This window comes from Columba livia, chromosome 4 (genome assembly GCF_036013475.1).
Source record: "Columba livia isolate bColLiv1 breed racing homer chromosome 4, bColLiv1.pat.W.v2, whole genome shotgun sequence".
Taxonomy (NCBI): domain Eukaryota; kingdom Metazoa; phylum Chordata; class Aves; order Columbiformes; family Columbidae; genus Columba; species Columba livia.
Window position 1 is genome coordinate 55,441,077 of NC_088605.1, and position 13,713 is coordinate 55,454,789.

General features: G+C 38.7%; 1 protein-coding gene across 7 annotated transcripts in view; it reads left to right on the forward strand.

Annotated features, from left to right (window-relative positions):
• WDFY3 (WD repeat and FYVE domain containing 3) overlaps positions 1-13,713 on the forward strand; it is a 169,651-nt gene that overhangs the window by 88,607 nt on the left and 67,331 nt on the right. For 6 of the 7 annotated variants that reach the window (XM_065061871.1, XM_065061873.1, XM_065061872.1 and 3 more), the window contains 6 exons: positions 474-557; positions 5,210-5,387; positions 6,513-6,727; positions 8,018-8,130; positions 10,131-10,362; positions 13,016-13,116. In XM_065061871.1, coding sequence (XP_064917943.1) covers positions 474-557; positions 5,210-5,387; positions 6,513-6,727; positions 8,018-8,130; positions 10,131-10,362; positions 13,016-13,116 — 923 coding nt within the window. The remainder of the gene's footprint in view (positions 1-473; positions 558-5,209; positions 5,388-6,512; positions 6,728-8,017; positions 8,131-10,130; positions 10,363-13,015; positions 13,117-13,713) is intronic. The other variant, XM_021296731.2, reaches the window with a different exon arrangement.

Consider the following 13,713-nt stretch of genomic DNA (forward strand, 5'->3'; position numbering starts at 1 on the left):
CCATGGTGGTGTTGCAGAAGCTAACTCATTAAGTTCATTTTTTTGCTGTCATCTTCAGTGATGCATTTTCCATTTTTTCTTAAATCTTCTGATCATCGTTCTTTGTTAAACTTACATTGATTTTATTTCTTACCCATGTTGGTTATACTTGATTTGCTCAAGCTTTATTTTTTCTACTCAGCTTCTGCCGTTTCACATTAAAAGATGTTTTATTTTGCTAGCGCGGTCAGTTCAATAAACCTCTGGGGAGTGAGGAAAGAGCGCTGCAGAGTTACGCTGTAAAACAAGCAGACACTTCGCATGTCGATGTGTTTACCTGATGCATGTCGTTCAGTGGTGTCCTTTTGTTGTCCACGTTTTTCCTGAAGAATGGATCCTAGTAATGATTTTATTGGTGGTTTTGTAAAACTAACATGCTTATGGCCTCTGGTTTCTTCTCTAATCTCTCAGTCCTACCTCTGTTTTGTCTGTAGTCGTGCAGAACAGATCCCTCCTTGCCTGACAAATGAGACTTCTCTCCCCTCTCCCTGGGGTACGCCAGCTTTGTCCAGGAAAAGGTACCGACCCTTTTAAGAGCAGTTGTTCTTGCTTCTGATATCTCTCTTACTGTTATGTTTCTTAGTTCTTGGTTGGCTGTGTTTTCTGGTTTTAGTTTTTGTTTATTTGTTTGTTTTCTTAAGTTGCCTTTTTTTTTTTTTTTTTTTGGAGGTGTGCATTTTCACATGTGTTTTTGCTGGATAAAATGGATGTAGAGGTATGTTTCATAGTGAGCCTTAGGTACTGATGCTAATGTATGAGATTAGAGATGTCTCCACACTCCTGAAGCACTTAAATTCATGATTAAAAACAAATAAGGTCTAGTATAATATAAGGAATGAACTAAGAGAGATACAAATGATACTGTCAGGAGCAGTTCGAAGAAGTTCAGGCTGTGCTAGCAGATCAGTTATTGCAGCAGGATTTCTTTTTTTTCTTGACTAATTTTTGAAGAAAAGATACTTGTAGTCAGAGGTTGATGGCTTGTTAAGGTGCTCCTTTGTTAGTAATTTCACAGAACAAAACTTTGAAGAATGAACCTGTCAGTACTTGATTATGAAATGTTACAAAGGCACGCTAAATTAAAAGGTTTGGAAAGTAAGCACAAATTACACCATTCATAAACCCTGGCACTGGTTTCCCAGCCCAAGCTATACTCTTTTCTAGTGCATCTTAGTGTCTGGTAGATTTTTTAAGAAAAACACCCAAAGTTTGCTGATTCAACAATAGTGTGACTTCCAAGCCTGTGCAAATGAGGAAAAGGAGATTTTTTTTTTTTTGTTTGTTTGTTTTTGCCAAAGCCTTTAGGAACAGGGGCAGACATTCATTATCTGAAGATGCAGGTTAGGCAGAGATTTGCTCATTAAAAAAGAAGAAAGATGACATTTGAAAGACTTGGGTTATCTGAGGTGCAGGTGCCATGTATGCAAATACATGGATTCTTGCATAGTGTTGAGCTTAAAATATGCCATCAAGTTTTATGTTTAGAACATAAAGTATTTTTCAAAGAGAAGCAACCAAAGCACTTTGAAAGGATATTTTTTTTGTACTTGAGCAGGTTAGTAAATAAAAGCCATTTTCTCTCCTGATTACAGAGCATGATGAATAAAAGAGTCCCAGATAGGTACTTGACACAGCCTGGTAATTAATTAATTAAAAAAAAAAAATCTATTCACACACACACATATATATATACATATATATATATATATATACGTATATATATACGTATATATATACGTATATATATACGTATATATATACGTGTGTATATATATATATATTAGGCTGTCTATATTTGTTTTCTGCAGTAGTGAAAATACAAGCAGTTAGTTGAAAACTGCATGGTAGAAGGCAACATAAATGTTAGATATTTTTAAAAGTCAGTATCCCTGTGGGGAGCTTTGGGCAGTTCAGCACCAGTATAGTAATGCGGGTACTTGCTGAGGTAAAGGAGTGCGTTTGATGTGGATCTTCACGACGAAAAAAGGTCTTTGGGTGCTAACAAGTTGTGGAAGATTCAGAGTAAAAGTGGACAAAAAGAGTGATTGTGCTGTCCTCTGTGACTATTCCGATCCTTTCTGTAAAAACATGTTTTCAAGTAAAAAAAATAGACAGGGCTAGGCTTTTCCAAAAGTCTGTTTGAGTAGCTGTCTGCTCTCTCGTGGTTGTTCAGTATTGGGTTTGTCCTTCGTGAATTCAGTGCCAGTATGTGGGATCTTCCTCCTTTCAAATATAAGAAACTTGGGTTTTGTAGTCCAATATTATTCTACTGTTTTCTTTTTTTCTCTATTTAAATGTCAGGTTTGGTCAGATTCAGCCAGATTCTATTGAAGCTGACTCTTCTGAGAGCAGTGTTTGCTCTTATCATTGCCTGTCTCCTTTACTTTGCTTCCATGGGTTCTCCCTTGTTGCTGGGACTTGGTTTTCTGCCTTTTGACTCCAACGACAGGGGCCTGAGGGAGAGCCCTCAGTTATTTGGCTAAAACAACAAGTGGACAGTGCACACAAACATTTCCTATAGACAAAAATAGTACAGTTCTGGTTTTGATGCACACAGTCTAGAGCAGTTCAGGATAAATCAAGATGTGAATTGCTTTTACAAAGTTTGGATAGTGATAACTCTCAGGGAATGATACACAGAGGGTTTATTTTCAGTAAGTTTTACTTCTTTCCAGACGAAACTGATGATGTAATAAACATCAACACTTGGACTTAATAACATAATTTGAGTTTTAATTTATTTTTTGTTAAATTAGATGGATCTATGTGTTGTCTTCCATGAAGTGCTTTGTTTGTTTCTTAATTTCTTCTCCCTTAGTGGGATCACATAAAGAATATATAAGGACAGATAAATTAATTCATTGCAGGTTCTGCACTGACTCATAGACCTATAACCTTGGGCAGGATTTTGTTGCATCTATTTTCTTTTCCCTGCCTACAGAAATCTTTTTGAACTATGTTTTGTTGTTGTCGTTGCTTTGATACAAGTACTCCTCATACAAAAATATTAATAGATAAGGTATTTTAAAGTTATGTGTAACACTCTCAATAATATTTGGTTTAAGGACATAACTTTTACATAGATTGCTAAAAGAAAAGCAAATTGTCCAGTCTTGACTGCTGTTTGTTGTATGTAATGTTGAAGTCCAGGCTGTTTGAGAGCAGAATCATGTGCTTGTTTGTGAATCGTGCTGAGCAGTGATTCAGGTTTTTATTAGGCTCTCCCTCTACTACTGCATTACAGCTTCATGGTTCATGTAGCAAGGTGAATGTCATAGTGCACATCAGGATGCTTAGAAGGAAAATTTGTGCTTAAAAGTGGACTGAAGCTTGTTCTTCAAGAATGCCTTGGGGAGTGGAGTTTCACTTGACTGAAAAGGATTGCTAAATACAAATGGATGTTGAGGTTTTAAACTGAAAACTTCTGTTGAGATGCTCAAGGTGGCATTGGAAAAAGGTAGCGGTTTTCTTCAGATGAAGAGCACTGCTGGTAGGATGCATTAGAAAAAATTGCCTGGGAAAAGGGCTGAGATGACGTCTCTCTATGATTGTATTGCTGGTTGTTTTACTGTTCTTAATTCCATTAATCTTAAAAGAGACAGCTAAGCCTTCCTTTACCTGCCAGATGTTTCAATCATTGAGTCTCCTAGAGGCGTTCAAGAAATTGATGGTTAAAGAGTTTGTAAAAACACTAGAAAAAATTATTTTGGCAGAGTTTTTTCTTATTGGTTGGTGACAACAGAATTGCCGTACTATTTCATGTTTGCTGTAAGTATTAGCTGAATGAGCTAAGCATCAGTAATTTCATCTTTCTTCAAAAACTCTCTTTTAAAAATGTTCTTGGATTGTTCTGCGCACCAAGTGGTTAATCTGACATGAACCTTTTCAGGAGGAATGCTTTTATCGAACCACCCTTTGTCCAACCCATTTTCCAGCCAGCACAAGAAGATTGTGCTGTGCTTCTGAGTGTCCTGTCTTAGGCTAAATAATCCAGTGCCCTCAGCCTTCCCCCGCCTGTTTCTTGTTGGGGTGGGTGTGTGTGTATTCAGGATGCAACCTTCAAAGTGTTCAGGACAAAATTACACTTGCAGCCTTCCTCGTCTCCCATCTATGTCCTGGTTTTCCCAGGACAAAAGATTTCCTCATGGGTGAGGCACAGTGAATCTCAGAGTGTTATTTCTGTTAGGGCTATAGGTAAATTTCCATGACTGGGAACAGGAGAGAGGAAGTGCCGCTTTTGACTGGTTTGATAGGATAAGACCCATTTTTAGCTGCATTCACTTCTTGTAAAAAGGCAGGCAACACTTGATCTTGGAGAAAATTGTTACATAGAGTTTGTTTGTTTTTTTCTTAAGACTAAGCATATATGATAGACTGTGAGAATGTGTATATATTTTTTAAATTTATTTTTTCTGTTGTTAGCATGAGCCTTCCAAGCTATCTTTTGCTTCTAAAGTACCATGTTGAAAACGTATGTTCAGTAATCTACTTGTGCTGTTTGTGTGTTGAATCTCGTGTTGAAAGAACGATAGCTTCAAGCTGATACCTCTAGGAGTTTCAATGAGAAACATGTCTATAGCTTTCAGCACGAGTGGTTACTTCTAACTCAGTGTGTCAAAGCCTCTTTTCCATGGGTGAGACTAAAGCAGCTTAATGTAAAACTAAATCGCTGCAGCAGTCATAGAAAGATGGAAAGCAACCAGGCTGGTGGCACAAGTGTACACCAAGACCGACTTTCTTTTCCTGTAAGCTAATTAGGGGATTGCTGAGAGTTTTGTGATAGCACATTTTATATTCAATTGTTAATGAAAAGCAGATGAGGAGAAAAATGTTCAAATCTGAATTTGTCACCCAGAATGGGGCAGAGGCAGCTTGCGTGCTGCTGTCACTGTGTGCTGCTGCCACAACTGGAATGAAAAGTTATACTGCATAGCGCCTGGGGGAAAGATTACTGAGTTCAAGCATAGTCGAGAAATTGCGACCCTTCCACGTTGTCTTTGGGGAAACGTGTCCAACAGGTTTGAGAAGAAGCAAGCGCTCAGTTTGTCTAATTGGGCGAAGAGAAAGAGGAGCATAATGTCTTAGGCCAGTTCAAATTTACAGCTATTTGAAAAATGCAAAGCTCATGATAGATGGGTGTTGTAACAGTGGGATGTTTTCTGTCCTGCAGGCACGCATATCATTCTGTTTCAACACCTCCTGTTTGCCCTCAGAAAAACATAGCTGATGCGAAACTCCAAGCAGGACCTACACCTGTACAAAGCTCTGATGTGGTCATTATCCACCCTGGCGCTATGCTTGCGATGCTGGATCTTCTGTCCTCTGTTGGATCAGCTACACACCCAGAGGTAGGCAAAAAAATCTGTCTTAAGCTTTGAGAATGACTGAGAAAAAAGATGGCTATGGGAAATAAGAAAACTGATTCTGTCCTCTTGTTTCATGCTGAGGAGCCAACGCATTTCACAGACTAACCACATTGCCACGTTGACTGGTGATGGAGGTCTGATAGAAATTGTTTTATTTTGTAGGCTTTGGGTTTTTTTGCCTCTTTCGAGCTCCTGGCAACAATGTAAATTTAAAGAAATGTAAACATCTGAAATGGCTATCAGATAAGTTTCCAAATGTTGTGGTAAATTCTTGTTTTCCCTGATGTGTCAGATGTTAACCTGTAGTACAGTGAGGACACAGGACTGGATGTTATCCTTGGTGTATGTGTGCTGCTTGCAATAACTGGAGTATGTTCTGGTTCCAGAATTGTTCTGCCCGCTTTGTATAATTCCCAAACCAAAACCTCTACTGCAGGCTTGTATATAAAGCATTTGTTAGACATTTTTTAAAGTTGCTTGTGAATTTTTTTTGTTTGTTTGTTTGAGATGTCTTCACTGAAGAACACTGTTTGTTGTTCGTGGGGGTTTTTTGTTTGTTTTTTGAAAAGTTCCAAAAGCCTACAAGAATTAGACTTGATTCTTCTTCCTTGTCCTCTACTAGTGATGAGTGTGGTGACTTTCTGTCTTCAGGGCATTAATTTGGCAGTTATGTTGCATGTATATATATATATCCTAAATATTTTAGAGTTTATGATGTTAGGAATAACTTAGCAATCACAAAAATAGTAATTCTTAGTACACTCTAAGCATGTAGAACTTATAAACTGACTCCTGGTTAAAAGGCGAGGTAAGTTTAACCATCTCTACATGAGTTGTTTTTCTTTACAGTGGCCGTGGTAATCCTTCATATAACTTATCATTCTTTTTCATAAAGAAATGGAGGTGTCTTTTCACACATACATGCACACGCTCCCCCCCAACACACACATGCACATATATTTAAGTATAGGATGTTGATAAGTATAGGACGTTTTGTCTGTTTATTGCTAATGGTAGTTTCTCTTTCATTATTGAGCAAAGGGCTTTCTCGTATTTGCCATCTCAGTTTGTGTCTTCTCAAGTTGCCCGCCGCTCTTTCTTTTCCAGCATGCACTGGATCTCCAGCTGGCGGTGGCCAATATCCTACAATCTCTCGTGCACACAGAGAGAAACCAGCAAGTCATGTGCGAAGCCGGGCTCCACGCACGACTTCTGCAGAGATGTAGCACTGCTCTGGCTGATGAGGACCACTCGCTGCACCCGCCGCTCCAGAGGATGTTTGAAAGGCTGGCCTCCCAGGCACTGCAGCCCATGGTGTTAAGGTCAGACAGACAGCATTGAAGTCTGGTTGAGATGAGCCTTGGTGCCTGCACTGTCGTTGGCCATAAATGGCTTGGATTGGTAGAGAGCAATAAGTGACCTGGTAGTAGTGATCACACAGTATTCTGTTTTATTTCTCATTAAACAGGCTGTCTTGCTTCTGTTCATCAGCATGTAACCCTGGAGATGCTGGGAATTGGGGGGCAGGCGAGGAGGAAGTAGCATGGAGGGGAAAAATGTATTTGGTGTTCCTTTGTAGATTGTGCTGAAGTGGAGTGCTTGCTTCCTTCCTGCAAATCTTGAGAGACTACCAAAAATGCCCTTCCTGGCTAGGTCCTCAGAAAGAGGAAACATGATGGTTTCAGAAGCAACACTGCCATAGAAGAGGATGGATTCCTTGGTGTTTCTATGCAATTTCAAATACCTCAGATTGGAAAAGGTTCATGCCAGCAGTTTTATTTAGAGCTTTAGTTTGTGTGAAGGAAATGCAGGAAGGTGATAGGCATCTGGAAAAATCTGGGGATGCATAGCTTTAAAAAGCTGAACCTTCTGCATATTAACGCAAGTGGGTTTGTACATCTTGCACTAGAAGACCAAGCTTGAAATATTTATGGGGATCTTTAGAATGATTTGTTAAATAGCCACACAAATGTATGATGCTTTGGATCACTTGCTAGATTCTGAGACCTTCTTGCGACCTTTCAATATAAAAAAAAGGCTTGTAAGAGCAACAGAGAAATTTATTCCTGGGGCCTGTAGTGGCAGGACAAAGGGCAAGGCTTTTAAACTGAAAGAGGGTAGATTTAGATTGGACATAACAAAGACAACTTTTTACAGTGAGGGCGGTGAGATACTGGAAGAGGTTGCTTAGAAAAGCAGTGGATGCCCCAGCCATGGAGGTGTTTGAGGTCAGACTGGACAAGATTTTGAGCATCCTGCTGTAGTGAAAGATGTCCCAGCCCATGACAGAGGGGTTGGATTAGATGGCCTTCAGAGGTCAAGCTTCCCTAAGCATAGATACTGATAGCCTGTAGATAGAGATACTAGAGTTTTCTATAGATTGAGATGTTGAAATAATATGAACTTTCCGAGGGCACGTGTTCAGAACTTAAACAGTTTCACATGAATCAAATGTGTTTCTTGTAATTATGTGTTATAGTATTTATTTTCTTAGCTAGAAATTATATTTATTACAAGTAATTAGTGTCTTTTTAAAAAGCTATATTAGATTTGGAGCAGTTCTAGGCAAATAAATAGACAAAATTATTTGTAAGTTTTTTTCTCTTTCTTAGGGAATTTTTACGCTTGGGAAATCCTTTGAACTGCGGAGCTTGGGACAAAAAGCTGTTGAAACAGTACCGAGTGCACAAACCCAGCTCACTGAGTTTTGAGCCGGAAATGAGAAGTAGGTGCTGAAATGCTAGAAACTTGCATAAGGAATGGTACACTGACATCCCCCGGTTGCATACTTATGTAAAATTTGTAGATGAGAATCCAGAGAAACCTAAGTTCGCACCTGCTTTGTGTGAATGTGAAACAGAACAGTTTAACTGGAAAAAAGTTGTAAAGGCAGAGGGAATGTAGTACTTGTATTTAATATATATCCAGTGAGGTACTTATACTTTTTTATTTTATAAACAGTGACTATTAAAAGTGACAGTAGTTTGCTTTGAAGTCTTGAGAAGATCCTGAGTTTGTCACTATTTAACAGTAAAAGGAAAAATATTTTTTTCGGATACTTTCATGTGCACATCGTGTGTCATTACATCTATGTAATGTCTTTCATGGGTTCAGTAAGGTGTGCGATAAAAAAACTGAAATTCCTACACTACAGCATTATTCCATTTATTTCAGCTGGACTCAAGAACCTGGGTCATCATTAGCATCACTAGTAATGGAAAGTTTAAAAAAAAAAGCATAACTTACCTAATGTGACAGAATCTCAATCTAAGTAATTGTTTCTCTTAAAAACAGGTAGAATCTTGAGTTGGAACACCCAGTCTTTATTATTTAAAGTTCAGTAGTCCCTTTTTTAACCATTCATTGATTTTTCATGATAAAAATTTACAATGGTCTTACTCATTGCTTATTTCAATATGTTTACTTTTCTAGTATATTAAAATCGAGGTCTTTAGTAGTATGTGGTAAGAATGTGTGTAATTATGAATGCATAATAACTTAAAAATTTCCAAGAAAAAGGATGGACTTACATCAGCTTTAAAAAAATAAATTAAAAAAAAAAAAAAAAGCGTTGGAGGGCAGACAAGAACTCAGTTTCAGTCCTGGAATTAATGCTGAGGGAACGTATTCACAATGTATTTTGATAAGATATCCACCAGATATTCCTAGATTATAGATACATATGCAGACGTAGTGGAAATTTTCATTATACGTTTGTGTGAAATAACCGTCTGATTCCTCCAGCTCATCCGAACTTCTCTTCCACACACACTCTTTCCTGTTTTTAACCACGAGTTGTAAAGCCCGGGAATAGCTGTTCATGTGGTATAGGAGAGTCTCAGTAAATGGTCAAAGAAAGAGACTATTGATAAATCTTATTTCTAGGTGTCAGCTCAGTCATATGACCAATTGTAAAACATAGTTAAAAATATCTTAGTTGAAATGTTTGAATTATTTAAAGGGAGCTAGGAAGTATCCTGGATGATACAGAATTACAAGCATTAAATCCCTTCTTCCCACTGTCTATACAACTCTCATGCTTAGTCTTTTATCCTTGAAGTAGTAATTTAATAACCGACTTCATGTTATGTGATCAAATTCAGTACATTTAGAAAGGAGAGATTCAACTTATCTCTTGGCCAGTGCTTGCTTGCTTACTTATTTATTTTTAATAGAGTATAATTATGGGGGAAGGCAAATGATTAAAACAGTGAAAAGGTGAATCTGAAAGGTTTTTAACATAGGAACGGTAAGGCAAACCTGGCTTCCTGAATACTGCAAGTGATCATGTTAAACTTCCTGAGCTAAGCTTACTGAGTCTTTCTGCTCATTGAGAGCTCTGAGACTTTTAACTCAGAGTTACAGTATCGGAAGAACATGAAGCAGAGTTTTTCCTGCCTGTTAAGTCAGGTTGCAGGAGTGTGCCTGAAATTGAGCCTCTGCCAATGAGACACTTTCCTGATGTTTGGTAATTGGGTGGCCTCTTGGCTCAGGTTATTTAGCATTTCCACACCCTTTCTGTAGTACCTTGCACAACTCTGTCTGAGTTGAACCTTTTTATGATAAGACCAATACTTTCCAACCCATAATGTTCTAATTGAGAGGCTGAACTAGTTGATGATGACTCACAATTCAGCTGCCGTGCTGGAAGCAGTACTTGAAAAGTCCAAATAAATAGCCTGAAAATGCCTCCAATGCTGTGTTGCTTCTTGGTTTTTACTGTAGATAGCATGGTTACCTCAACGGAAGGTCTGAGTTCTGACAGCGTCTTCGGCTCACATGAAGACAGCCACTATCGGATAAGTAAGAGCCTGCTCAAGCCAGCAGAAGGGAGCACAGTACCCCTGACAAGAGTGAAGTGCTTGGTCTCCATGACAACCCCACATGATATCAGGCTTCATGGATCATCGGTTACACCGGCGTTCATTGAGTTTGACACATCTCTCGAAGGGTTCGGGTAAGGTCCTACAGTCTCAGATAGCATGGGGCACAGTGCAATGTTTTATTTAGTTTTTCAAATAAAGGGACTTTGCAAACCAGAAACAAATTAGTTCTTTAAAGAAAAAAAAAGAAATACTTCGAGCCACATAAATTTCCACTCAGTCATTAATGACTTGAAACCGATGCTTGCTTGCCACATGGGAACATAGAAGTCAGTATGCATCTGAACGTTGACAGCACCCTCTCATTTCTGGATTTCATGTGCCTTTTAAAATGAAGGAACACAAACATACCCTTACAGAAACTCATTAGTTACTAGGGTTGTGTGCAACATTTGGATGGTCCAAGTGCTCTGCAGCCTGCTTAATTTGCTGAAGAACTTGAAAATGAGGAAGTGGGCTAATAGGAAGGACAGGCAAAGCAGAGAAGGAAGCAATGTTGAGTCCAAATAACTAGAAAAAGCTGGTCATTAACTGAAACTGTAGCCTGAATATAACGCTTAACTCATTTTGTCTTTTTAGCACCCAGTATCACCTGCATTTACGGTGTTTTTCTCTCTAATTATACACCTGCTAAGTGATGTTCTTCGTGAGGATCATGTAATATCATTTGACTTGCCTGTTCAGAAGACTCAAAAATGACACCATTCCCAGCATCTGTTTAAGGAAAATGTTACATCTTTTCAGTTATAAAAATGGAATAGAAAAATCATGAAGCATTCATTTTGTCCTGTTTAAAGGGGAAAATATATCAAAAATTACTGTAAATATTCAGGCCAATGGTAAAGGAACAGGTATTCTTTAACTGCCTGGGGACTGGTCCATAGGCAGAGGTTTGCAAATAGGCTGAAAACTGGTACCTCAGAGAGGGCAGTGTTGTGATGTACACACAAGTCAGACAACTGTGAATGGCAGCTTGAATAATAAGTAGTTGTTCCGATTTTCCCAGAAGCCTCATTAGAAGCTTAAAAATCTTGACTAAGAGACTTATTAAAAGGTTTTTAGTGACACAAACCCCAGAAAAGGACAACTGCTCTGAAGTCTGAAAAAGCCTGATAAATTTTCACGAAATGGGTAGCTGTTAATTTTTATTTTGTGCTCTTCTTTAAAAAAAAAAAAAATGATGAGAAGAGGTAGAGGTGATTTGTTGTGCAGGGCTGTACGACAATTTCATAAAGCCAGAAACAGCTCCACTTGACAGAACTGCTCATCTTGACTTTTTCTTTCCAGACCTGGTACTTATATTACTGTGTTTTTTAAGTCCGTTTCTGTTCTGATGTGGCCTTTGACAGAATCACTTGCATCTTCATGGTTGCGTCCCAGTTTATTCGGGGTGACTGGTCTGAGAGCACAGTCCAGCCTGGAGATATGGGAGCTCTACAGCTCTGCACTTTTCTTTTCAGCTTTGCTAAGCAAGGATGCAGTGCCCATTTTGCATCTGGCCTTCACATCCAATGTTGTCAGGGACAGACTTCTTTGATAACAATTGCTGCTCAAATCTCTGTTCAACATCCTTCGTAAGACAAAAGAAAACATTTTGGACCTAAGGAGGACTTGAAGTAGGCTAGCAAAATGTCACTGTGGTTGCTCAAGGAGATTTGGAGGTGCTGGTGGTGTGGCCAAAAGTAACTCATGTAATGCAGCTGTGACTTCCTGTAATTTCAACAAGTCATCTAAGAAGGCTGCCATAATCAATTAAAAAAATCTAGAAGCTTTTTGGTCTATTTTAAAGTAGCACGGTGTTTCATGAACTCAGAGTTAACAGTCAGTTGGCAGACTCTTGCAAGTTATCTGCATAGAGAGAACATGCTTGTAACACCATTGACCACAGGGGATTCGCCCAGAAAAATATTTTCAAGAGGGAGGAAGAAGTATATAGTGAGAATCTTAACCAAAAGGAAGATCATGGTGACCAGAACCATGGACTGCTGATGCTTTCAAACTATAGTTTACATAAGAACAAAATAACTTCTAGTTCTGTCAGGCAACTCAGGTACTGTATACTTAAACGAGCCTGCTCAAGTGTCAACGAAATCATTATTCTTCAGTGAAACAGAAGAGCTGTCATTTTGCCTTCAGTAGGACAGTCTATGCAAACTGGAAGCTGAGCTCCTGTGGAGATTCACTCCACCTTGGGTAGGGTGGTCACTGAAATAGTCTGGGCTCTTAAAACCTTTCACTACCTAAGGGAGGTACTCCTTATATCTGTTGCCCTTGTGTACACAACATTGCTGGCTCTTGTAAGGACCAAACGTAGCTAGTTTGGTGAAATATGACATCATTATAAGAGTGTACATCCTTAAAATAACACCACCATAGTATGCAATTTGAATATTTGAATATCCTTTGAATATTTAGTTAATCCAGTGTCTTTGAGAGTCCAGAACATCATCTCAAAGGGTGTAGTGAGTTATTGTTGCTCCCCAAGGAGTGTCTTGTGCTCTGGAGCCACATGGGCCTGTCTCTGTGCCTTTGCACCAAAGACATATACTGTCAAATCTTTGCACTGGAGATACTTTAGCCTCATAAGGAGAAATCTTGAGAATTCATTTCTATTTTTCATTAATATGTACAGTCACGGAGAGTCTACATTTTGTTTATATTGAACTCTGGTTTTATTGACTTGCATAAACTCTAGTATGTTACTCTAGTGTGTTTTCTGTTTAACAGCTGCCTCTTCTTGCCAAGTTTGGCTCCCCATAATGCACCTACAAATAACGCTGTTACAACAGGACTTATTGACGGTGCAGTTGTCAGTGGAATTGGAACTGGTAAGTGCTTGAGTGTGACTGTTAGCAGTGGTTTTTATCTGATGGTGTTTAGTTCTCTTATATTTCTTTGTCAGCCATGAAATGATAGTACCATGTTAGACGTTGCACACTCGTAATTGAGAACTTTTTCTGTCTTTGTATGTGTTCCTGTGGTGTTTTGCCATGAAGTCAATGAAAAGCAATATAAAATACACATGTGTGGTTGCTTTAAAAGTCAAGGCTTTCCACAGAAGGTTAAACTGCAATCAAGAGAAGTGTGTGAATAATGAACCTGGATACATTAAGAACAATTTGAGGTAGTAGTGTGAGGTGGCCAGAGCATAGGAAACATGGGATGAAATATAATGCTGTACTTGTGGCTTTGTTCTGCTGAATTCTTGGTGGACTTCATTACAGGTGTAGTTACGCACATCATCACAAAAATCCTATTTAAATGGTTTGCTATCCCTTACACATGTTCACTGTATGCTGTTCAGCCTACAGGAACCTGGTGAGCTGCAGGGTTAGTTGGACATGATCACTTAGTTAAAAAAGGTGTTAAATCAAAAAACTAAGTTAAAGGTTTACTGCAGTTAGACAGAATTAATGTTAGACAGT